The sequence below is a fragment of the Lampetra fluviatilis genome, chromosome 55, assembly GCF_964198595.1.
Source record: "Lampetra fluviatilis chromosome 55, kcLamFluv1.1, whole genome shotgun sequence".
Lineage (NCBI taxonomy): Eukaryota > Metazoa > Chordata > Hyperoartia > Petromyzontiformes > Petromyzontidae > Lampetra > Lampetra fluviatilis.
Genome location: NC_136329.1, coordinates 4,279,995 through 4,305,392, shown reverse-complemented (window position 1 = coordinate 4,305,392; position 25,398 = coordinate 4,279,995). Strand labels below are relative to the sequence as shown.

General features: G+C 50.0%; 1 protein-coding gene across 1 annotated transcript; it reads left to right on the top strand.

Moving 5' to 3' along the window:
• The first annotated feature begins 9,824 nt into the window (after nucleotides 1-9,824).
• Nucleotides 9,825-23,441, top strand: LOC144949817 (complement C1q tumor necrosis factor-related protein 5-like). Its single transcript, XM_078879760.1, has 4 exons — nucleotides 9,825-9,961; nucleotides 12,755-12,914; nucleotides 14,289-14,351; nucleotides 17,420-23,441. The coding sequence occupies exons 2-4, from the start codon at nucleotides 12,755-12,757 to the stop codon at nucleotides 17,914-17,916; spliced, it is 720 nt and encodes a 239-aa protein (XP_078735886.1). The 5' UTR covers nucleotides 9,825-9,961; the 3' UTR covers nucleotides 17,917-23,441.
• The last annotated feature ends 1,957 nt before the right edge of the window (nucleotides 23,442-25,398 follow it).

Genomic DNA, 25,398 nt, shown 5'->3' with positions numbered 1-25,398 from the left:
AGAAGTGTCACCTTTTGCAACGATCCGTGCGCTATTTGGGCCACATTGTCAGCTCTGACGGTGTGGCCATGGACCCGGAGTAAACGGCGTGCGTCCGGGACTGGCCGATTCTGGCCACGGTGGGTGACGTGCGTCGTTTTGTCGGGTTCGCTTCCTATTATCTCAGGTTCGTTCCAAATTTTGCCACGATCGCTAGGCCGTTGCACCTCCTTACGGCAAAGAACCGGAGGTTCAGCTGGGGGCTGGCGGAGGAGGCGGCGTTTCATGGCCTACGCGATCGCTTGGCGTCAGCGCCGACGCTGGACTACCCTAATTTCACTCTGCCTTTTATTCTGGATACCAACGCTAGTGACACGGGGATTGGGGCCGTCCTATCACAGTTTAAGGGTGGCGTCGAGCGCGTGGTGGCTTACGGGAGCCGCGTTTTATCTCCGGCGGAGACCTGCTACTGCGTTACCCGCCGGGAGCTATTGGCTATAGTGCATTTTGTTCGTCAATACCGGCCGTATTTGTATGGCCGCAAATTTATTGTGCGCACGGACCACGCGGCTCTCCAATATTCCCTGAAAGTTGACCAAACGTCTAGCCAATTGGTGCGATGGTTGGAAACTTTGCAGGAATTTTCGTTTGAGATTCAATATCGTAAGGGATCGTGTCACGGAAACGCGTACGCGCTCTCCCGATTGCCGCAGAGATCCCCTTGCGCCTGTGCCACTGGCACGAATAGGTGCACGCGGGTTCCACAGCCCCCACGTCCTGTCATGTCCGCTGTGGAGATGCCCGGGCCTTCCACGTGTCCGGAACCGGCCGACGGGGTTTTGAATTTGCCGCGTTCCATGTGGATTCGAGAGCAATTGCTCGATGATTCGCTGGGGGCCTTACGGAGTTGGGCTGCGAAGGAGAGGGGATATCTGTCGTCCGATGGGACGCCGGGAGCGGCTCTCCGTGACGGCTTGTTGATGTGGAGGGAAGGCTTGCACGATCGCTGGCGTCTTGTTGTGCCGTCGTCGTTGCGATATGAGTTGATTCGGATTCTGCACGCTGAGAAGTTGTTACATCTCGGGGTTGAGAAAACCTTGTTGACGTTACAGCGGGATTATTTTTGGCACGGCATGACGACTGATGTCGTCGGGCATATTCGGGCGTGCTCCGACTGTGCCCGGCGGAAGCTGCCTAAGCAACCGTATGTTCCCCCAGTGCAGTCGATACAAGTGTCGCGGGTTAACGAGTTGGTGGCGTTGGATATTCTGGGGCCCTTTCCCCCATCCGCTCGGGGGAACAAATTTTTGTTGGTTGGGGTTAAATATCTTTCCCACTGGCCGATGGCCTGGCCCTTGCCCGACCAGTCGGCGGCGTCTATCACGGAGGCATTTCTGTTCGGATATGTGATGGACAAGGGGGCGCCGGAAAGGTTGCTTAAAGACCAAGGGCGACATTTTTCTGAAAAACTATTGCGGGATGTGTGCGACGCACTGGGGACTAAGAAGGTTCAGACGTCTCCCTACCATCCACAAACTGATGAGATGGTTGAACGGTTGAACCGGACCCTGTCGGCCATGCTCTGTCATACGGTTAGCGAAAAGCAGGCCGATTGGGATTTGCATATCCCTGGGGTGCTCTCCGCTTACCGGATGGCGCCGCATGCGTCAACAGGGTACTCACCCTTCTTTTTGATGTACGGCCGCGAGAATGTGCCGCCGGCGCAAGTGCAACTTGGCACGCGGGTGAGGGGTCCTGTTAAGCCCCTCCCCGAGTATATTCGTGACGCCGCTCGACACGTGGCGGAGGCGTGGGAGGCAGCACGATTGGCTACGGCCAGGACCCAGGCCCGGAACAAACGTTGCGCCCGGCGCTCTCATTGTGGGTCCCCCTGGCGAGTGGGGGACATGGCCTGGCTCCACTGCCCACAGGTACCGGTGGGGACCTCCCCTAAGTTGCACAAACCCTGGCAGGGGCTGGTTGTGCTTATTGAGGTCCCTGGCCTGCAGTCTACGCGCGTTCCAGTCGGATCACGGCGTTGGTACGTTCACACGTCCCGATTGAAACCCTACGTGGCCCCGCGAGTGGATGCGTCATCTCCTAACGTTGCCTTGCCGGTGTCTGTCACGTCCGATGCGCCACTGACTTTGCCTGTTCAACCAGCAAGCGCGCCTGTCGTGCCTCCTGTAGACGGGCCGGCTGTGATCCTGCCAGACACAGGGATTCCTGCACCGGGTGGGCCTACCACGGCAACGGGGACATTTGGCCCCGCTGCCCCTCCAACCCCGCCGCGGTTGCAGTTGCAGGGGGCCCCGATTATGGACCTCTCTGGGGAACGGGGTGCTGGGACAGACAGGCCTCCACCAGCGGCGGATGGTTCCGGTTCCGCTGCTCCTAAAACCCTGTCGGGACTGCGACCTTTGAGGGCGCCGCCTCTGGTGAAGGACGGGCCGGCGACCCGCACTCGTTCCAAATCCCTTCCCTTTCGTTAAGTGTGTTGTTGTTATACTCTCCGTTGTGTCTGGTGATTCCTGATTGTGATGCTGTCGCTCGCATTATTTTATCCTATTGCAGCCGGGACGGCTGGATTTTTTATCGGGGGGGGGTCATGTAATGCGAGCATAAATGGGGTTGTTGCTGGCCTCTGGTCCAATCACGCGGCCCGGGGCATTGGGGGGCGGAGCCTGGTCTGCGGGGTGTGTGGGAGGGGCCAACGTTCACCTCGGCTCTGTTGTGTATATGCCCCCCTTTTTAATTTTTAAAATTATTTTTTTTTAAGAATTATTCTGCCAACATACAAAATATCGGTTTTTTTTAATAGACACGGGGCAACGTGAGAACGGACACGCCCCCACACTTCCACAGATGCGCGCATACCTCATTTCAAAGGAAAGAGGGCATGAAAGAGAGCAATCAAGGTCATAAAAACTCCCCGAATTTCACACAAGAGGAACAAGGGAGGGGGGAATTGCAGACGGGGGGGGGGGGTCAGGAGGACATCCTTTTGTTAAAAAAAACCCTTTGATAAATAGAAAACCAGGCCACGAAATATATAATGATATTCTTAACAAAGGAAACAACATTGACGATAAAAAAAACACAGACGGGTTTTGAACCATGTTAGATAAACAATTACCAACTTAGCCATGAAGAGTAAGCAAACAGTATCTATCCTTACTCCAATTGATAACCAGACTACAGTCTGCACCAGAGTCGCGATTGATCAATTGTTAATTAAATACGGACATTGTTTACCTTAAATAATTTCTACGCGGCCGGGCCGAAGCATCGAAGAATAATTATGGCGTCTATTTCGCTCCAAAACAAAGATCCCTAGCCGGGATATCAGATTAAATAATCACAAGAAGTCAAATAATAAGTACGGAATTAAAGTGGAAGAGGAATCAAGGGCGGATAAGGCTCTCAAAATTAACCAAACACAACACCCCATGGGAAGCGAGCAACACGACCGTCTTTGTTTTTCCGAGAGGATCTCCACACGCAGGCACAAAAGCGAGGAAATGACACCAATAAAACTCCCGGGCAATGGCTCAAAGGAAATTAACACGCTCTCGGAAATAAATAAATAAGCGCATGCGCCGGGTGCTTCCACCGTGGAAACAACCGTCTTTGTCTCCCCACAACACGGACAGCAAAAATTGCACACGCGAGGAAATAACATTTCCATGAGAGATCGGGTCACGATGAAACATCTGGAACACGGTTTCGGCATAACTTGGGCATAATGGAAATAAGTCGCATTTCAACTTCCAAACCAAAACAACTTAAGCTGTGTGAGACAAAAGAGATGATCCCCGAGCAAGGGAGGGAATAATTAAGCTCGCTTAACGCGTAGGTTTTCGCAACAAATATTATTCAGTAACAAAAACATGGATTCGAATATTTTTTTTTATATATATATATAACTCGACGCGAACCATCGGTCTGGCTAATGAATAACTTAGGTGGCGCCGGACGAGGCCCCCACCCCACCCCTTTCTTCCAGAACGACACACAGCTGTGTCTTCAAAGCTAATAAACACACGGACGGACACGCACACGACACACACAACGGACGCAGATGGTTCAGCCCCACAGGAAGGTTTTATGACACAGCCTTTGAACAACTCGGGAAACCGAGTGGAATTTTCCAATATAAACCGAAGGAAAATCTATCCAAAACAGATCGTCAGGGGCCCTGGCCCCCCACCACAGATCGCCAGGGCTCTGAGGCCCATTTCGTCGCCAGGGCTTCGGCTCCACCACACATCGTCCGGGCCACGGGCCCCACCAAAGAGATCGTCCGGGCCACGGGCCCCATCTCATCTCAACGCCGACAACGAAGAAGTTTTCGTCATCCAGAATGACGAGGTTCGCGGGGTAGCGACGCGCAGCTACAAGCCGAGGTCTGCACCACCTGAGAAGAATCGCTACCCTGAGTCGCCGAGCTGCGAGTGAAGCCAACAAAGACGCCAACGTCCACCCTGCCACGAACGAAGCATCGCTCCTCGTCAGAGTGACGACCAGCGAACAACCCGCAGGAAAGGCGGAGACCGCCAAGCGAGCGCCACCGAGCGCCAAGCGAGCGCCACCGAGCGCCAAGCGAGCGCCACCGAGCGCCAAGCGAGCGCCACCGAGCGCCACCGAGCGCCAAGCGAGCGCCACCGAGCGCCAAGCGAGCGCCACCGTGCGCCACCGTGCGCCACCGTGCGCCACCGAGCGACAACGAGCGCCAACGAGCGACACCGAGCGACACCCAGGTCGACCAGCATCAACCAAAACCGACTCGTCATCCCGCCGTGGAGAAAAAGAGTCAAAGTCTTCTGAACGAGCGCCGCCGCTCACCTCACAGCGGAGAAAGTCTCGGCTGCAGCTCGCACAGACAGCAGAGAGGTCGTATCGCTCCCCACATACAGACTCAAGGAAACACAGAGAAAATCTTGTCAAACCGGTTTCTTTGTCAGAGTCTCGCCGAAGAATTAATTAAAACAGAGCCAGATTCGCTCCCCCACACACACGCCCTCACCCACCAGTATATACATATACTTTCGCCTCTGGGATACAATAAGTGCTTTTTATTACCGCAAAATGAAGTGTGTCATGCTTGTTTCAAACTCGGCCAGTCGCCGATTGTGATCAATACAAAAACGAACTAATGAGATGCCTGGTTGTTAGGAGGGTTTTAGCCATTCAGTTCGTTAAATGCACAATATCGCAAATGCATAAGAGTTTTGAGTTATTCAATTTAGTAAATGCATAGTCTCGCAAATGCATAAGTGGTATTCATTCATATTAGTTAATGCATAGTCTCGCAAATGCATAAGAGTTGAGTTATTCAATTTAGTTAGATGCATAGTCTCGCCAATGCATAAGTGTTTATTCATTCATTTTAGTCAAATGCATAGTCTCGCAAATGCATAAGTGTTTATTCATTCATATTAGTCAAATTCATAATCTCGTAATTGCATAAGAATTTTAGTTATTCATATTAATCGAATGCATAAGAGTTTGGTTATTCATGAATTATTGACGCATGTTTGACCTGCATGATAGAATGTCACATGCTTGTTAGAATAAAATTGCTTCACACCAACTGTTCGAGTGCTTCTTTCCAAGTCCATGCAAAACTATCTTATTCTTGATAACTGTATCCTGTGATGAGATCTGAAACTGGTGACCTAAAATATCATAACACACACTAGGATAATCGGTAAACGTTTAATCGATGATAATCGTGTTATCCTGATTGATATAACTCTGGAGAAACGAAGCTGAGCTTAAATATCACAACCGCACACATTAACATAATCGCAAGCATCCGCATAAATTAATACGATTATCTCCGCGATTATCATAATTTATGCATATAATTACACGCATTATCATACTTTATGCATGTTAATACACACATTAACATAATTCATGCGATTTGCGCATTTTTCGGAAAATTATTAATTTTTATTATTTTCATCAAAATTTCATAACCCGACACATACAACAGCTTCAATGGGAGGCGAGGTAAATGGGGGCGGAACCAGCGGGTTAGTATGAGAAGGCCGGATCTGACAATCCGGGAGGCGGGAGTCAGGGTCACGTGGGGGGAATGGATATAAGTGGGAGCCCGGAAGAGATCGGGGCAGTCGGGGAAGTTAAGAGGCTGAGCCACGTTGGGTGGTGAGAAAAGATCCACGCCATCGGCCACGTGGCCGAAGGTCCTCAGCAGGCCGTCGGCCAGCGGTGTGCGGAGTGCGGGAATAGGGGAGCTAACGGAGGAGCGTGCTAGGCACGCGAGAGAGAGCGTGCGTAGCACGCGAGAGGGAGCGTGCGTGGGGCGCGCGCGAGACAACACTGGTCCGAGAGGAGGCCAGTGGGGGTGCGGAGAAGAACCTGAATAAAAGACAAACGGAGACCAGCATCGCCTGACGGAGTCTTTTATTACAATTACATTGTCTTAGATAATATGAAACTCAACAATAGGTCCTGAATGGACCAGGCACCGACAGTATACTTACGAATTCCCGACTTACTTTCACCCACACTTACGAACACTCGCACTTACTAACACCCGACTTACGAACACCCACACTCACGAACATCCGCACTTATGAACCAGCTTCGATGAAATGTTAATCTTTTAAAATTTACTTAAAACCAAACTCGCACTTTTTTTCAGCGGAGCAATCCTCCGAGATGATGTAATGAGTGGGCCTCGCGCTGGCAGTGAGTTTGTGTATGTGTGTAGACGCATGCACGTGTGTGTGTGTAAGTGAGTGTGTGAGGAGCGGTAGTGTAGCGGTCAGAGTGCTGCACTACGAACCTGCCGACCAGAGTTCGAATCCCACTCATGGCCAACACCGGATGATGATTATCTGAACCCGTCCTGGGCCTCTCCTACATTGACTCAGCGTCTAATGAGTACCTGGTGCGGTGTGCAGTAAACATCGCCACTTGGAAGACAGTGGCTTGAATCAGATACCCATAGACTCATTAAGCAGATACCCATAGACTCATCACACTGATACCCATAGAATCACAGAGACCCATAGACTGACATTGCCTGTGTCAGCTGATATTTGGATGTCTTTGCATAGCTGCAGCTAGTAGCCATTTGCACAGCGTCTTGGGAGCATTTAGCGTCTTGTCATATGCGGTGCATTTGTAATTGGTGAGGGCAATGCGCTTTTATTTCAGAATGGGTGTTAGGTACATTGAATTAGCTTCGAACCAGCCGTTTGACTTTCTAAACTTTTTGCCACAAGCTGTCAAGGCCGTGCTGTGCATGTCCAGTAGAGTGTCCCATTTCTGCTGAGCGCAGTGGGATTTGGGGACTTGGGAAAGTAATGCACCGAGGGCACAGAGGAAAGCTTCAGCTTTTGTTGGGTCAGCTTTTTTGCTGCTGCCGATGCAGGAGGCTCTTTCCTGTGTATCTTTTTTTATCTGTAGCTTGACTCTACAGCACACGAGGGAATGGTCAGTGTCGCAGTCTGCACTGTCGAAACTGCGGGTTTGGAGAATGCTTCTAAGATCAGCTCGTCGTGTTAGGATCGGGTCCAGCTGGTGCCAGTGACCTGACCGTAGGATTTCTCCAGGAGATTTTGCGGTGGGGTTTGGTCTGGAAGTATGAGTTGGTGATGCATAAGTTGTATCAGCACTGTAAATAGCTCCGTGAGGCATTACATCTGTTAAAATAAAACAAATGTTTATATATTTTTTTATAGTTCGTGGCCCCAGTCCTGGGGGGTGCCTGGCCTGTGTGCGTGACATCATATTGAAAACAGCCTTGCTCGGATATCTGTTGACCGAGTGCCATGCCTTCGTAAGGTTCTAATCCCATGCCTACGACTGGACATCTGTGAGAAAAGGAGCTTCTTTGCTCATCGGATTCGTCCCGCAGTAATACATGCAGATTCTGATTCTGTCTCAATGGAATCACTCCAACTGGCAGTGCTTTCACCGCGTCCAGACGGAACCCCTTCCACCCCTCCCACCCCCTAGGGTCATTAGCTCCTGGGGTGGGAGGGTCACCACACGCGGCACTGAGGTCCATGTAGGCTCCTAGGCCACTTCTGTTTCGTAGGCCTTTAGTGATAACTGTCTATACTTGGTACTGCTGCCCATCTTGGTACCGCCGTTGTCACTTTGCTTGTTTCAAGCGTAAGTGCTTTGTCTCGCCGCTGGGCAAGATTTCGTTACTGATGGTACTCCAGTATTTAGTCGGTGCCCTCATTCGATGGGTGGCGCGATGTGTGCCGCAGATAAGCAGATTGAATTTGAAATTATTGAGATAAAAAACGAGGCAAGCCTAAAAATAGTCTAAGCGAAAATGGCTTCAACTATGTTTTTGTTTGCTATGATTGTCATATCGGATGACGCAGCTTTAAAGGGATGTCGTTCGTTTTCCATCAATAACAAATGCATTGTTCCGACAAGACAACCGCATGGCGAACGCCATGTTGCTTTATTTTTGTGTAAGCGTAAAGATTTGACACTTATTTTCAGTGTAATACGCCTCACTTACAACGAGCCAACTACCTTTGTTACCACTGCGAAAAAAATTGCCACGAGCAGCCAACAAATGAAGTGGCAAAAAAAATGATGGAGATTGTGCGACAAACGCCATTTGAAGATGTTATTGCTATTTCTGCAATTTAAAAACATCCATCTCCGGGGTTAATTTCTCTCTTACGTTATGGAAAAAAACGATTGACATTGACATGACTCTGCCTCTTTGTATATACACTGTACCCATCCTTGCTATATACATATATTTATTCAAGAAGATATCTTGGTCACTTTTTTAACAAATATAAAAAACAAGGTCAACGTTTTTGTTTTGTAGGCTCCTTATAGTTTTTAATGTCCCTAGGGACAGTGCGTACTGTGGCCTATTTGATAATACAACCCTGGTGGGAAAGTGAGTGGGTAAATGAGTGAGTGGGTGACTCGGTGAGTGAGTGGGTGGGTGAGTGAGTGGGTAGCTGGGTGAGTGGGTGAATGGGTGAGTGGGTGATTGACTCGGTGAGTGAGTGGGTGGGTGAGTGAGTGGGTAGCTGGGTGAGTGGGTGAATGGGTGAGTGGGTGATTGACTCGGTGAGTGAGTGGGTGGGTGAGTGAGTGGGTAGCTGGGTGAGTGGGTAAATGAGTGAGTGGATGAGTATGTGAATGAGTAGGCCCCTAGGCTACAGTGCCTACTAACGTGGCCTATTAGATAACAAGTTCCTGGTGGGTGGATGAGTAGGTGGGTAAGTGGGTGAATGAGTTATTGGGTGGGTCAGTGGGTGAATTAATAAGTGAGTTGGTGGCTGGATGAGTGAGTAGGCCCTAGGGACAGTGCATATTACTGTGGCCTACTGGATAATACAGCCCTGGTAGGTGGGTGAGTGGGTGGTTTAGTGGGTGGGTGGGTGAGTGGGTGAGTGAGTGGGTGGGTGGGTGAATGAGTGAGTTGGTGAATGAGTGAATGGGTGAATGAGTGAGTGAGTAGCTGAGTGAGTGGGTGGGTGGGTGAATGAGTGAGTGGATGAGTAGGTGAATTAGTGAGTGGGTGAGTAGGTGAATCAGTGAGTGAGTCGGCTCCTAGGCAAATGTGCCCACTAATGTGGCTTATTGGATAACAGGGCCCTGTCGAGGTCCCCTTGCCGTCGATCGAGAAGCCGTCTCCTCGCTGCTGTTGAGAAGAAGCCGCCCTTCTCCCAAAATCCCGCATTGGCTCTGGCGTTAGTGGTCGGATTTTTCAGTTTTTTTCCACTTGTTGTGTTTCCTGCTGGCGGAAAGAGAGGTCACAGGCAGGTCACGGTCAGCCAAAGTTTCCGTTCTTTACCAAGTGGGAAATGGAGGAGCACGTGACCAGAGTATTGTTTAAAAGAGGAGACGGGGGAGAGGATTCCAGTGACTCGGTGACCAACGCTGAGCACCGACAAGCTCCGATTAGCAGGACGCTCAGCTGCTACGTACGGTGGAGCGAAAGAACATTCAACTTACCGTACGTATAAAGACTCACACGGATATCCATAGACTCATCACTCCAAGACTCATAGACTCATCACACGGAGACCCATAGACTCACACAGAGACCTATAGCCTCACACAGAAACCCATAGATTCCTCACACATAGACCCATATATTACTCACAGAGACCCATAGACTCACGCAGAGGCCATAGACTCCTCACACAGAGACGCATAGACTCACAAAAAGACCCATAGACTCACGTAGAGACGAGTACACTCACATATAGACCCACAGATTCATACAGGGATCCGTTGCCTCACACAGAGACCCACAGACTAACACGTAGACCCACAGACTCACACATGGACCCGTAGACTCACACAGAGATCCATAGCATCACACAGAAACCCATAGACTTACACGGAAACCCATAGACTCATCAAACATAAACCCACAGACTTACACATAGACCTACAGACTCAAACAGGGACCCGTAGACTCACACAGACCCATAGACTCACAAAATTACCCTTAGAATCACAGAGAGCCCTGTAAAATCATATAGACCCACAGACTCACACATAGACCCACAAAATCACGCAGGTAATTGTAGACGCACACAAAGATCCATAGACTCACACAGAGACCCATAGACTCACAAAGAGACCCATTGACTCACGACGAGACCCGTAAACTCACACAGGGACATGTAGACTCACACGTAGACCCACATACTCACACAGGGACCCGTAGACACACACATAGATCCATAGCCTCACAAAGAGACCCATATACTTACTCAGTCCATTGACTCCTCACGCAGAGACCCATAGACTCAAACAGAGACCCATAGACTCACAAAAAGACCCATAGACTCAGAAAGAGACCCACACACTCACACAGAGACGAGTAGACTCAAACATAGACCCACATACTCACACATAGACCCACAGACTCACACAGAAATCCATAGACTCACACAGAGATCGATAGACCCCAACAGAGATCCATAGACTCATCACACAGAGACCCATAGACTTATCACACAGAGACCCATAGACTCATCACAAGAGACCCATAAACACACACAGAAATCCATGGACTCACACGGAGTCGCATAGATTCACACAGAGACCTGTAGACTCACAAAGAGACCCACAGACGCACAGAGACCCATAGACTCACACAGAGACCCATAGATCCACACATGTATCACTATGGGTCTCCATGCGTCTCTCTCCATCTCTATGTGTCTCTATGTTTGGCTGCTGCTATAAATGTCCACGTGATGTTGACGACGATGATAGGCCACTTTGTGAAGCTGCCATTATTTGTGATGGAGAGGTCAACAACAAAAAACATATTTTTTTCTGGCCTGGACTTTTGCAGCTGTTCTAGACTAATTTCAGGCTGCTGATTCCAAATCTGATCTCAGATTTGCTCTATCACATCTCATTTTGTATGCTATCGGCATACCCCATTTTCATTGATTTTACCCGAAATTGACTCCGTCACTTATGATTGCAAGTTGTTGCGAGTCAGTGACTGCTTTAGTGTTCAAATATGCTGCTATATTTTTAGGATAGTGTGTTTATAATATCATTGTATGTAGATATCCACATTTATTTCACATTTTTCTTCTTCAGTTTTTATTGAAAATGCAATATTTTATATCTCAAAAACCTGATGTGATAGACAAAAACTGATGCCAGATTTGGAATCAGCACCCCAAAATTACCTTTAAACCATTAGAATACTTTATGCCAGAAAAAAGTGTGTTGACCAGTGTAATAAGTTAATAGCTCAGTTGGGGTTTTACCTGGGAAGATAACAACTAGTATAGATGTTTATTTTTCGATTTAAAGGTTTCGTGACTGCAGGGATTCATCTTCTTGGTTCTTTCGGTAAAGTCATCACGTAGAAGAGAAATAATAAAGTAATAAATAAATAATAATATTAAAATATGTAATTTTTTATTATTTTATTATTTTCCTTCTACGTGACTTTACCGAAAGAACCAAGAAGATAGATGTTTTTGTTTATATTGTTTTACGTGATTTGTTTACCTTTCCTATACTTCGCCCTCCTATCCTGTTTGTGCATCGTGTTGTTTGTTGTTGAAACGTTCTGACTTCGTGGCCTCCTTACCGGAGCATCTGTGACGAGAAAAGAGCTTCACAGCTAATCGGATTCCTCCTGCAGCGTCAACTCGACACGCTGGTTCTGGCTGCTGTCTCCCAGCTTGTCTCTGATTCTCCCTCGTCAGGTTCGATCACCGGACCCCTGACGATGCCTGCTGCTCCTTCTTTGGAGTTTGTGTCAATCTATCTCTGTTTCTCCCCGTGGAGATGTTAACGACCTCGCCTGGTATACAGGAAGTCCTGGGTTCGATCGAGACCCCAATGATGCCTGCTGCTGTGTATTTGGAGTTTGTGTCAATCTCTCTGTCTCTCCCCGTGGAGATGTTAATTACCTCGCCTGGTATATAGGAGGTCGTGGGTTCGATCCCGACCCTGATGCCTTCTGTATATTTCGTGTCGCTCTGTGGTCGCGTGTATTTTTCTCCGGGTCCTCCGGTTTTTCTCGTTCAATTTAAAATCAACATCACCAAGTGTTTAGAGCTTTGCTATACATTTTCACGTGACAATGATAAGCCTACTTCATTGAACTATCATTTGTGATGGGCAGGGCGCTTTTGAAAAACGATCGACTTTATAGCAGCTCATTTGAACCTTACTTGGTAAAATAAAATAAAAGTTCGTCGTTTAAATCCATCCTGTATACCAGGCGAGCAAGTTAACATCTCGCCACTGCTGTCCCCAGATGTCCATCTCGGCCCTGCTGCTGCTGCTGCTGGGGGTGGTGGTGGTGGGAGCCCAGCAGGAGAAGACCGTCTGCGCGGGCATCAACGGGATCCCCGGTCAGCCCGGAGCCCCGGGGCAGCACGGGACCCCTGGGGCCCCCGGGAGGGACGGCAGAGACGGTGAGGGGTCAAGTCCCAGAGGACCCCCCACGGTGCGCTCGTGGTGGGAGCGACGCGATCACTCGCTCGCTCACTCGCTCACTCATTCGCTCACTCGTTCATTCACTCGTTCACTAACTCGCTCACTCGTTCACTCAATCGCTCACACCTTCACTCACTCACTCATTCACTCCCTAGTTCACTCACTCATTCACTCACTCAATCGTGCACTCACTAAAAATCACTCATTCTATTGCTCACTCGTTCACTCCCTCACTCATTCACTCACTCAATCGTTCACTCACTCAAACGTTCACTCGCCATGTCATGCCCTCGATCGTTCACTCGCTCATTCTCGTAGGAGAGTGTCTCGTGTGGAGTAGAGTCAGATGAGAGGGGAGAGACAGGAGAGTGCGTGGAGGGGAGTAGAGTGATATGAGAGGGGAGAGGCAGGAGAGTACGTGGAGGGAAGTGGAGTGAGATGAGAGGGGAGAGACAGGAGAGTGCGTGGAGGGGAGTAGAGTGAAATGAGAGTGGAGAGGCAGGAGAGTGCGTGGTGGGGAGTTAAGTGAGATGAGAGGGGAGAAGCAGGAGAGTGCCTGGTGGGGAGTTGAGTGAGATGAGAGGGGAGAGGCAGGAGAGTACGTGGAGGGAAGTGGAGTGAGATTAGAGGGGAGAGACAGGAGAGTGCGTGGAGGGGAGTAGAGTGAAATGAGAGTGGAGAGGCAGGAGAGTGCGTGGTGGGGAGTTGAGTGAGATGAGAGGGGAGAGGCAGGAGAGGCAAGAGAGTGCGTGGTGGGGAGTTGAGTGAGATGGGAGAAGAGAGGCAGGAGAGTGAGTGGAGGGAAGTGGATTGAGATGAGAGGGGAAAGACAGGAGAGTGCGTGGAGGGGAGTAGAGTGAGATGAGAGGAGAGTGCGTGGAGGGGAGTTGATTGAGATGAGAGGGGGGAAGCAGGAGAGTGCGTGGTGGGGAGTTGAGTGAGATGAGAGGGGAGAGGCAGGAGAGTACGTGGAGGGAAGTGGAGTGAGATGAGAGGGGAGAAACAGGAGAGTGCGTGGAGGGGAGTAGAGTGAAATGAGAGTGGAGAGGCAGGAGAGTGCGTGGTGGGGAGTTGAGTGAGAAGAGAAGGGAGAGGCAGGAGAGGCAGGAGAGTGCGTGGTGGGGAGTTGAGTGAGATGAGAGGGGAGAGACAGGAGAGTGCGTGGAGGGGAGTAGAGTGAGATGAGAGGAGAGTGCGTGGAGCGGAGTGAGATAAGAGAGGAGAGGCAGGAGAGTGCGTGGCGGGGAGTAGAGTGAGATGAGAGGGGAGAGGTAGGAGAGTGCGTGGAGGCGAGTGGTGTGAATTGAGAGTGGCTTGAGGAGCGGACGAGCCATGCTTTGTTCTTCTCGCAGGCGCTACCGGAGCACCCGGAGCCAAGGGAGACCTCGGGGCTCGAGGCTTGACTGGGGACCCAGGTGGGACTGTGACACTGACTCGTGTGCTCCGAGCAGCTGATTCTATATATTTATTTTATTACCAAGGAGGCTCACTGAGCTATGTGACTCTTGTTCAGAAGCGACCTGGCCACACGTAATGATAGCTCGACAAAGTGGACTCATCATCACGTGGACATTTATTCAGCCAAATATATTTCTAAATGTGGAATGGGAAAAAATCGGAGGACCCGGTGAAAAATCCACTTAACCACGGGGAGAGACGCATGCAAACTCCAAATGAACAGCTGGCGTCAGGATTGCGATCGAGCACACGACCTCCTGTGAACCAGGCGATGTAGTTAACATCTAACCACCGACAGGCTGCATGTGCCACGGAGCGATTCATCACTTATATTATTCTTTTTAACGTGAAGTTAAAAGACACCAGAAGCGGCCAAGCAACGCGAGGTAGTAAATAACCGAGCTCACTGCTCTATTTATTTCACTGCGGTTGCTATGAGATGTTAACTCCCTCGTCTGGTCCACAGGAGGTCGTGGGTTACAACCCAACCCTGACGATGCCTGGTGTATATTCGGTGTTTGCAAGTTCTCCCTGTGGTCGTGTGGATTTTTCATTGGGTTCCTTTGATTTTCCTTCTACCTTTAGAAACATGCGTTTAGACTTTACAGTATTTGACTGCTATAAATGTCGACGTGATGATATCAGCCACCACATTTAGCTGTCATTTTCGACAGGAAGTTCTCTTCTGAAAAAAATAGCAAAACAGCAGCTCAGTGGACCTTATACCTGGGAAATTAACAAATAGTTTAGTCGATGGGTCTCTATGTATCTCCATGTTGTAGCTCACGAGGTATACCGTGTATAGGTGTAACATCTGTGGGGGCTGACGCCCCCCTCCTCCTCCTCTTCCTCCTCCGCCACTTCTCGTCGGGCTGCCGCCAATCGTGTGATCGGCCTCCCCGCACCAGCGTCCTCTCTGTGGCACATGGCTAGTGGCTGGCTCCCCACCGCCTGGAGTTATCCCACACACTCCCCACGTACACCACCACTCATGCAGAGGTGGGGGTTGGTATGGTGTGGCGGGGGGGGGTTGGTGTGTGGAGTTGCTATGCACGCAAGGCGACACGGCACTTTCCCCGACTTAACCACGGCGATGGCAGATGACGTGTCCGGGTCAGTCAGTGGGAGTTCAGAAAGTGAGCTGTGGTGCAGGTGCGTGCGAACAAGGTGGAATGAGCACGTGTGTACGAGTCAACACTCAACTAACCAACCTCAACTAACCAACCCGTTTGGTGGATGCTCCTCACTCATCCTGGGGGGGGGGGTTAGAAAACCTGGGTGTCCACATGACCCCCCCTAATCAGTGTCAGCAAAGTAGATTGAATTACTTTAAATATAAACGGACCCATCGCTAGATATTCACGCACGTGAATATGCACGCGCCTACCCACCCCCCCCCCCCCTCCTGTGCGTCGGCATTAATCCGCTGTGCAAATACGCACGCGGGCAAAACGACGGCCGGGTTGATGGTAATATACGCGTGTTTCACACGCCCGCACGTACCGCACCACACCTACGCTCTCCCCACCCACGCAGAAATCACACCACACGGATCCTCTGTGCTAAAGTTTATTAATGGCGTCAATACGCATTACCGGGAGGAGGAATATTTCGCGAGGAGAGCCTAGCCTAACTCTGCCTATGAACCCAGTTACCCAAACGTTCTACCACGTACCTCGTCGCTGTACTCACGGCGTCGCACGGACGCTGTGAGAGTCGGAGGGAGAAGGACGAGCGAAACCCTCGCTCATCACTGCCTCGTAGCAGCACTCGCGGGCATCACACGGATGCTGCGAGTGGCTCAAGGAGGCAGGACAGCAGGGAGGGGTCTGGATCGCCCGGAGGTTGAAGACAACTGAACTCACCGTCCCGGGGCACCTATCTTTATTCTCTAAACTTCAAAGTCCCAGGGTAACGTCATACCACGCAGCCAATCGGGCACTTACCCATGCTTCCCGTCATCGTCCCTCTCCACCGTCTCTACCGTGGCCTAATCCCCTCACTTCAAAGGCCCAGGGTGGCATTGTACTGCACACCCAATCGCGTGCTCATATGCGCCGTCTACATGGAGGGTCACGGGGTCTGCTGCTGCTGCTGCTGCGGCCCCTCACCCATTGTCCCCCCGCGCTCATTCATTCTAACCCACTGGTCTGCCCTTCTGCCTAATATTCCACCCTCCGCCTCTCCCAGTGTCGTGAGTAACTCATTGCGGTTGGCCCAGGGAACCTTTTCCTTCTGCGCCCATACAATCTTATGCCAATTTAGGGGCACCGCAATGTAACTTGATGACTTGATGCCAAACCTGTGAGGGTCGGCCAATCTCCTGGCACCGGGAAACCGTGGGACCCTCCCTCTAGGGGCTCTTCGGATTTAAACCCGATGTGCCAGGCAACCCCCCGTTAGGACACTACGTGGGTGCGCTGTGTGTGGGTGTGTGTTTAATGTGGGGGCCGGGTGGGGAGTGCGGCGTTTGCGAAGTTGCTCCGTGATCGTGGCACCACACATGACCCCTTGTTCTGGAAAACAGAACTCATTCAGTACACCGTGTAGAGCGGAAACACGCGTTTTATACAGACACGTCGGGCAAGGTTTTACTGTTACAAAACAAAGACGTTTGTCACAGGACACGACTCAATTGTGCAGGTTTGGCTCACCGTCATCAACATAGATGCAGAATTGCCCCATATCTCCGTTTGAGAGTTGGGATAAACACATAAAAAATAAAGATCCCCCGTATAGCCTTAACAGACTGTTGTGGAAAGTGATGTTGGTGAGCACTTATGAAAACCGGCACGCCTTTGTCTCCCAAGTGGCGTTGTTAACACATCTCACCAGGTAATAATTTGAGGCTAGTCGACCTACGGTAGGAGGCCCAGTACCAGTTCAGATAATCGTAACTTGTGTTGAACATGAGCCGGAATCGAACTCGGGTCTCTGCTGGGTTCATAGCACTAACCGCTACACTACCGTGGGGTGACACACACACATGCACACGCCGTGTGTTTGGACCGTGTTGTCCGTCTAGGTCTGCCGGGAAAGCTGGGCCCTCTTGGCCAACCAGGGCTCGCGGGGACTCCGGGAGTCCCAGGTGAGCAGGGCGAAAGAGGCGAGAAAGGCAAGCGGGGAGAGAGCGGCGTGGGGCCCAGGTCGGCCTTCTCTGCGAAGGTGGACGCTTACAAGCCGGCGGCCGGCTCCCCCGTGAAGTTCAACGTCATCATCACCAACCCGCAGGGCCACTACAACCCCGGCACGGGGAAGTTCACCTGCGCCCACCCAGGCGTCTACTATTTCACGCTGTACGCGCATCCCAGTGAACAGCACCTCGTGATTATGTTCATGAAAAACGGGAACGTCATCTCTAAGGTGTGCGGTGAGAAATTCAACGCAATAAGTGGCAGCGTCGTGCTGAGTCTCAAAGCTGGGGACGAGGTGTGGCTGGAGTTGGAGGCTCCGTACATTAATTTTTACTTCAACGTGCACAGAGACTCGGTGTTCAGCGGCTATATCCTGTACTCCGAGTGAATCGTTTTTGTTTCCATCTGTGCGTCTGGGAAGACAGATTGGGAACACATTAACACACACGCATGCACCCCTCCCCCCATGTTAAACAAAGCTTTTGGGCAACATCTCAGAAAAATACCCAGCAAAAATCTTCAAATATGCTCGGCTTGCCCAATGCTGTGGTAATGACTGCAAATTTTCGGATGTGAAATTTTCTCACCAGAGGAAAAATAGGCCCGACTCTTTTTCGCAGCCACCTCTCTCCATGTCAGCCAGGGTGTCTGGGCGATTATGAATCGGTTAGACAATGCATAGCCGCATGCACAAACTGAAAAAGTCCTGAAACCTCACCAATTTTTCCATCCGGCATCGGCAGTGAAGGGGGAAATATTCAAATTCCAGCTTATAGCTGAGAGTTGCTCATTTCTAACATGGAAGAGAGAGGACATTTTTTTCTCTCCCGTGCAATTCCCTCAATATTTTTCATCGGAAGGCAACGTAAAGAAGGACGATAACTCCATCTGGAATACTGGGAATCTTAACAAGATTTGGAATGTAGTAACTATGCCTTGGTTCGTTACGCACAAGGACGTGAGCCAACTGTGGCGAATAACAATTTCTTGACAACCAAGTACAACCAACTCTTCAAACTCTCGGCGACAATAATAACACGCGTCTACAGAACCCTGCAGTTCACCGACTTCACACAGCGACCCCGCGTGTCGACAATGACGGAAACCACGTCAACTTACACAGATAGAGACCACCGTGAGGACCGTTCGCAACAATCCTGACGCTCGCCTCCACTCCTGGGTGACGAGGCAACGCACCAGAAGCCCAGGGTACGCAAATTCACCATCGAGGTCGACTACAGCGTCAGGGACCCCCCAGGATTCAACGGTAGAGCCGTTCTCCCAAAATTCAACGCAGAATCAACCTCGGTCTTGCATTGCACTCACAACAGTGCTCTTAAGGGATCTATGTAGCAGCAGTTGGGAGCTGGACCGGTACTGCCTGAATCTCTGTGGCATTCAGGAGGTCCGGTGGACTGGGTCTGGCTCCTGCCACCATACGGGGTGGACAGTCCTCTGCTCGGGGCAGGAGACTGCCAAACAAAAGGGTGTGGCTCTTCTTCGGAACAAAAGAATGAAGGGGGCGTGGGACCGTGTCGGTGAGGTGTGGGAAGCTATAAGCCACAGGTTACTTTGTGCTCGCCTTCCCATCAACCATAGGCAAGGAGTGGTGGTGGTTATTTATGCCCCCACCGAAGACGGACATCCGTGGAGGGATGCAGGCAAGGCCGATGAGTCAGATGCCTTCTATGACCTCCTGTCACAGGTGCTGGCTAAAGTGCCCCCTCGGGATAGAGTCATCTTATTGGGTGACTTCAATGCCTGATGCAGGAACCTCGTCTGGATTTATTGGAAGGCATGGGCCAAATCAGCTCAATAACAACGGCAGGAGGCTGCTAGGATGTTGTGCAGACCACGGGCTTGTAATTACCAACACGCTGTTCCGGCATTGGCGCATCCACACAACATCATGGATGCATGCCTGGTCCAAGCAAGAACATCTGCTGGACTACATAGTGACGGAACAGCGGATCCGAGCCCATGTTCTTGACACCAGGACCTACCTTGGAACTGATCTGCCATCTGACCATCGACTTGTCATCTGTAAGATGCGCCTGCCATTCTTCCACTCCGGTGGTGGGTGTACACACAGGACACCCATTCCAACTAAAGGTGGCCTGGTCTCATCTAGCTGATGGAAGTTGCCAGCGAGAATTTCATCATCGCTTGTGGCTGGGGTTGGCATCGTCCCCCACTCCTCCTGATGTCGATGGTAAATGGGCGAAGTTTAGGACTGTGACTCATGCAGCTGCAATGGCTGCTTTGGGTACGCGGTCCAGACCTCCCCAGAGACCCTGGCTGACAGAGGAGGTGTTCAGGATGGTTGAGAAAAAGAGACAGGCCCACTCTCATTGGCTACAGCATCCCACGTCAGAGCATGAGGAGGCTTACCGCAGCCTTCGCTCGGAGGTTTGGAGAGCCGTGAGGTGCTGCAAGGATGGGTGGTGGTCGCAGGTTGCAGAGGAGATGGAGTCTGCCTCAATGGCCTTCGACCACAGATCCCCATTCAACTCCATCAAAAAAGAAACCTGCAGCGCCACACCTATTACCATCATTAGGGGAAAGAAGGGTGATAAAATCTCCGACCCCCAGGAACAGGTTTGCAGATTTGCTGAGCATTTATGTGAGGTCCTGGGGGAGGGGAAATCCCTCTACATGGAAAACATCATGGGACAAAGTGGGGATGACCCTGCTGAGGCTGCGGTGCCTTAAGAAAGTCACCCCCTGTGGGTGGCTCGCTGAGGTACCATCTGTTGAGGAAGGACTGAAGGCGATCCAGAGTCTGAGTATGCCGGGAAAGGTCCTGGCAAGGATTATTCAACATTGCCTTGCTAGGCACGCTGAGGAGAGGCTTGCGTAGCCCCAATGCGGTTTCAGGAAAGGGCGATCCTGCACAGATGCCATATTTTCTACAGCAGAGGAATATGGAATTCCAACAAGACCTACATCTCTGCTTTATTGACCTAGTCAAGGCCTATGATACCATCAGTAGGCCTGGGCTTTTGGTTGTTCTTCGTTCTTTCGGAGTCCCTGACCTGCTGCTCACGATCATTAAAGGCCTTCATGATGATGAATGGGCCCAGGTAAAACTACGTGGCTGGGAGTCAGAGTCATTCCTTGTACACCTTGGGGTGCGACAAGGATGTCCTCTGGCTCCCACATTATTTAACATCTATTTTGACGACGTAGTTCGTGAAGCCTTCAATAGCTGTACTGGAGGAATTTCCATTTGGTACAGACACAATGGGAGGCTGATCGATGCCCGGGTGCGGTCAAGGAATGGCTCCCTCTTGGTCAACCACATTATGTATTCTGATGATTTGGTAATTGCTGCTCATTCAGAGGAGGAGTTGGAGACACTGCTGCTGAAACTAGAGCGTGCCACTAAGAGGTGGGGCTTTACCATAAGCACCTGCCTGGGTATTTTGTACCATCGGACATTCCACCCCCACAACTCCCAATCGGTGATGGGGTAGTTGTGGAGAGAGTTTCCCATACTTGGGCTGTTTGCTCATGACCGGCACCGGTTTAACAGCAGAGGTCTCACTCCGAATCAGTCGAGTGGCAATATCTTTTAATCGGTTGCGCAACGCAGTGTGGAAGCTACCTAGTCTGTCGCTCCGCACGAAGCTTCAGGTCTTCTCGGCCACGGTCATTCCCTCCCTTCTCTACGCTAGCGAAATGAAGATGAACATCAGTAGAGGGATGCAGGCAAGGCCGATGAATCAGATGCCTTTGATGACCTCCTGTCACAGGTGCCAGCTAAAGTGGCCCCTCGAGATAGTCATCTTTTTGGGTGGCTTTGAGTCCAGAGTTGGTCATGATGTTAGCATCTGGTCTGGAGTGATTGGAAGGCATCGGACAGATCAGCTCAATAATAACGGTAGGAGGCTGCTACATTTTTGTGCAGCCCATGGGCTTGTAATCACCAAAACGCTGTTCCGGCATTGGTGCATCCGCCCAACATCATGGATGCATGCTGGGTCCAAGCAAGAACATCTACTGGAGTACATCATGATGGAAACGTTGATACGCGCCCATGTCTTTGACACAAGGTCCTAGAGTAAGGCTGATGTGCCCACTGACCATCGGCTTATCATTTCTAAGATGCGTATGACATTCTTCCACTCCGGCAGTAGGTGTACATCTAGGAAACTATTCGAACAAACAGCGGCCTAGTCTCAGCTAGCTAATGAAAGTTGCTAGTGAGAATTTCATGATCACTTGCAGCTGGGGTTTGCATATTCCACCATTCCTGATGTCGATTGGAAATGGGTGAGTTATTGGACTGTGGCTCATGCAGCTGCAATGTCTGCTTTGGGTGCACTGTCCAAATCTCCCCAGAGACCCTGGCAGACAGAGGTGTTCAGGCTGGGTGAAAAAAAGCGACATGTCCCCTCTCACGGTCTACAGCATCCCATGTCAGAGAATGAGAAAGTTTTCCGCAGCCTTCTCTCAGAGATTTGGAGAGCCATACGGAGCTGCAAAGATGGGTGTTGGTCACGGGTTGCTGAGGAGATGGAGTCTGCCTCAGTAATACCCGACCACAAATCACTGTTTAACTCGATCAAAAAGTAACTTTTAGTGCCACACCTATCACCATCATTAGGGGTGTTGTATAAATGCCATTTTCAAAAAATTATATGAAGAGTGATATCGCCTATTTTCTATTTTTTACGTAATAGTTATCTTTTTACATATACTGTATCTGGATTTAGCGCGTTCTAACAAACACGCAGTACCGGAGGCCTGTGAACTCCTCCCTTGAAACAACAAAGGCAAATGGAGCACCCCCTGCTGCTTCGGCAGCGTCCCGAACACAAAGGAGACTGGGCATCGTGGAGGTTACTTACTCACAAGTCTTTGCTTGAAAAGTTGTAATGTTTGGATTGACCACCACCGCGTATAAATGTTTTCCAACATTATGGTATTAAACGTTAGTTTGATGATATAATGTGCTGTTATATGATGGTGCAGCGCAGGAGCAAAAGGTTTTTTATAATGACTATTTGGCATAAATTTTAACTTAAAGCTTTCGTGACTGCAGGACTTCATATTCTTGGGTCTTTCGGTAAAGTCACGAAGATAGGTTCAAAGAAAAACTACGTTTCGATCACAAGACAAGCCATCGTCATCAGGAGGAGAAAAGAGGGGGAAAGCTGCTGAGGCAGACTGTTTTAAAGGTTTAAAAATCGTGTAGCCCAAGGGTCATAAACGACGTGGGCAGGGCTAGTGATGTTAATGTAACCGGACAGTGGCCTCCACGACGAGGGCGTGGAGGTGGCTATGTTAATGTGAGAGATTAGCATGTTAATGTGAGAGATTAGCATGCTAATGTGAGAGATTAGCATGTTAATGTGAGATATTATGATAATGTGAGAGATAATCATGTTAATGGCAGATAGCAGAGCAGCAATGTCGAGCTCGCTGTGCGAGGTGGCTGTGTTAGTGTGGGAAATTTAACCTGACCACCGAGCTCGACGACGCTAACTGACTGGATAGCTGGCTAACTATCCATCAGTGGCGGCGTCAGGCGATGACAAGCATGGCAGCAGCGATGGCGACGACGAGGACGACTTTCACGGCGAGACGACCTTGATTCCCACGGGCAGCCCCGAACTCCCTCTCTCGCCCCCTTTTATCCTCCCGCTGATCTGGTCCCGCCTAGGCCACGCCCCCCTTCTCGAACCTTCTAGCTGGTTCTGGGAGCTCAAAGATGGATCCCTTCTATGACCTTTGGCCCAGTTCTTATCCCGTCCATGAACCTTGCCCCAGTTCTTCCCCTTGGGTGGGTACACCCGTAATTGCTACTTCTAGTCGCCAGTCGGCGCTGCTACACTAAACTTGCATGGACAATGTTGTTGGTGTTCTGATGATAATAATTTTTGGATGTTAGCGGAAGTTGAGATTAAAGTTGCTTAGATTAAAAACAGGTTCCTGTGTGCTTCTTTCCTAAACTCGTGCATCATTGTCGTAATAACGAACTGTATCCTGCGGCGAGATCTGAATCCCGAGGCCTGACACAATTGCACATGCAATTGTTCAAGCTAGAACCATTAATGTTGAAGCGAGAAGCGTACATGTTGAAGCGAGAATCAATGATATTATCACGATTGGTGATACATACCCCTAGACAACGAGAGAGCCAATAGTACATTTTTATTTCATTATTTTACCTATATTTTATTTTATATATATTTTTATCACAATAGACAACAGGGAAAAAATGTGATATGGTCTACGACCCTAGGAACAGGTTTGTAGATTTGCTGAACATTTCTGCGAGGTCTTAGGGGAGGGGAAATCTCTCAGTGTGGAAAACATATTTGGGGAAAATGTGGATAACCCTGCTGAGGCTGTCGTGCCTCATATATTGGAAGAAGTCGTCATCTTGATTTGATGCTTTCGTTACTGCAGGAATCCATACTGTTTGGTTCTTTCGGTAAAATCACGAGCGATCATCATCAGGTGTTCACCTTATGACGATTGATTGTGTTGCGATCGAAACGTCGTAATTTATTTTGTTTTATCTCCACCTGGGTGACTTTACCGAAAGAACCAAAGAAAATAGAAGTCATCTCCTGTGAGTGGCTGGCTAAGGTGCTATTTGTTGAGAAAGTACAGAAGGTGATCCAAAATCTGAGAACAGGAAAGCACCGGGCAGAGATGATCTCCCAAGTGAAATGTTTAGGGATGGTGGCGTTTGTGAGCAAACTGACCTACGCGACATTATATTCACAGTCTGGACCAGCAGACGGGTTCTGCAGGATTGGAAGGATACCCTACAGGGGCAATTCCCTCCTCAGTGTTGCGGAAAAGGTCCTGGCAAGGATTAATCAACATCCCCTAGCCAGGCATCCTGAGGTGAGGCTTGTGGAGCCCAATGTGGTTTCAGGAAAGAGCACAGATGCCATATGTTGTCCGTTCGCTACAACAGAGGTGTAGGGAATTCCAACAAAACCTACATCTCTCCTTAATTAACCTGGTCAAGGCCTATGATACTATCAGTAGGCCTGGGCTCTGGGTTGTTCTTCTATGCTTTTGAAGTCCGTCACTCTCTGCTCACCATTATTAAATACCTTCATGATTGTGGGCAGGCCCTGGTAAAACTACATGGCCAGGAGTCGGAGCCTTTCGCTGTTCACCTTGGGGTATGACAGGAATGTCCTCGGGCTCCCACATTATTTAACATCTATTTCTCCCACGTAGCTCGTGATGCCAACGATGGCCGTACCGGAAGAATTTCTATCTGGTACAGACACAATGGGAGGCTGATCGATGCCCAGGTGAGGTCAAAGGATGGCTGCCTATTGGTCAACTATGTTACGTATGCCAATGATCTGGGGATTTCTGCTTACTCAAAAGAAGAGTTGGAGGCGCTGCTACTGAACCTGGAGCATGCCACGAAGAGGTGGGGCCTTACCATCAGCCCCACCAAAACTAGGCACCTGCCTGGGTAACTTTTTCCATTGGACAATCCACCCCCACAACTCGCAATTGGTGATGGGGCAGTTGTGGAGAGAGTGGAGAGTTTCCCATACCTGGGCAGTGTGCACATGATCAGCTTCGAATTGACAGCAGATGTCTGACTCTGAATCAGTCGAGCGGCATTATCTTTGCATTGGTTATGTAATGCTCTGCGAAAGCTACCTGGTCTGTTGCTCCATACGAAGCTTCCGGTTCGCTCGGCCACAGTCATGCCATCCCTTTCTTTATGCTTGCGACACGTGCACCCCCCCTAACGAAACATCTTGCCCGGTTAGAAACATTAGGCTGACCTGCCTATAATCTATCCTGGGTTCAACCAGGGTGGATTGTGGGAGGAGCTCACAAAAAACCCTTTAAAGATCTGGAAAAAGTCCCATCGGTG

Excerpts from the sequence above, each read along its gene's own strand:
- LOC144949817 (XM_078879760.1), top strand. The coding sequence starts at position 12,755 with ATGTCCATCTCGGCCCTGCTGCTGCTGCTGCTGGGGGTGGTGGTGGTG. Across the intron at positions 12,915-14,288 it reads CGGGAGGGACGGCAGAGACG|GCGCTACCGGAGCACCCGGA; the intron begins GTGAGGGGTCAA and ends TTCTTCTCGCAG. Across the intron at positions 14,352-17,419 it reads AGGCTTGACTGGGGACCCAG|GTCTGCCGGGAAAGCTGGGC; the intron begins GTGGGACTGTGA and ends TTGTCCGTCTAG.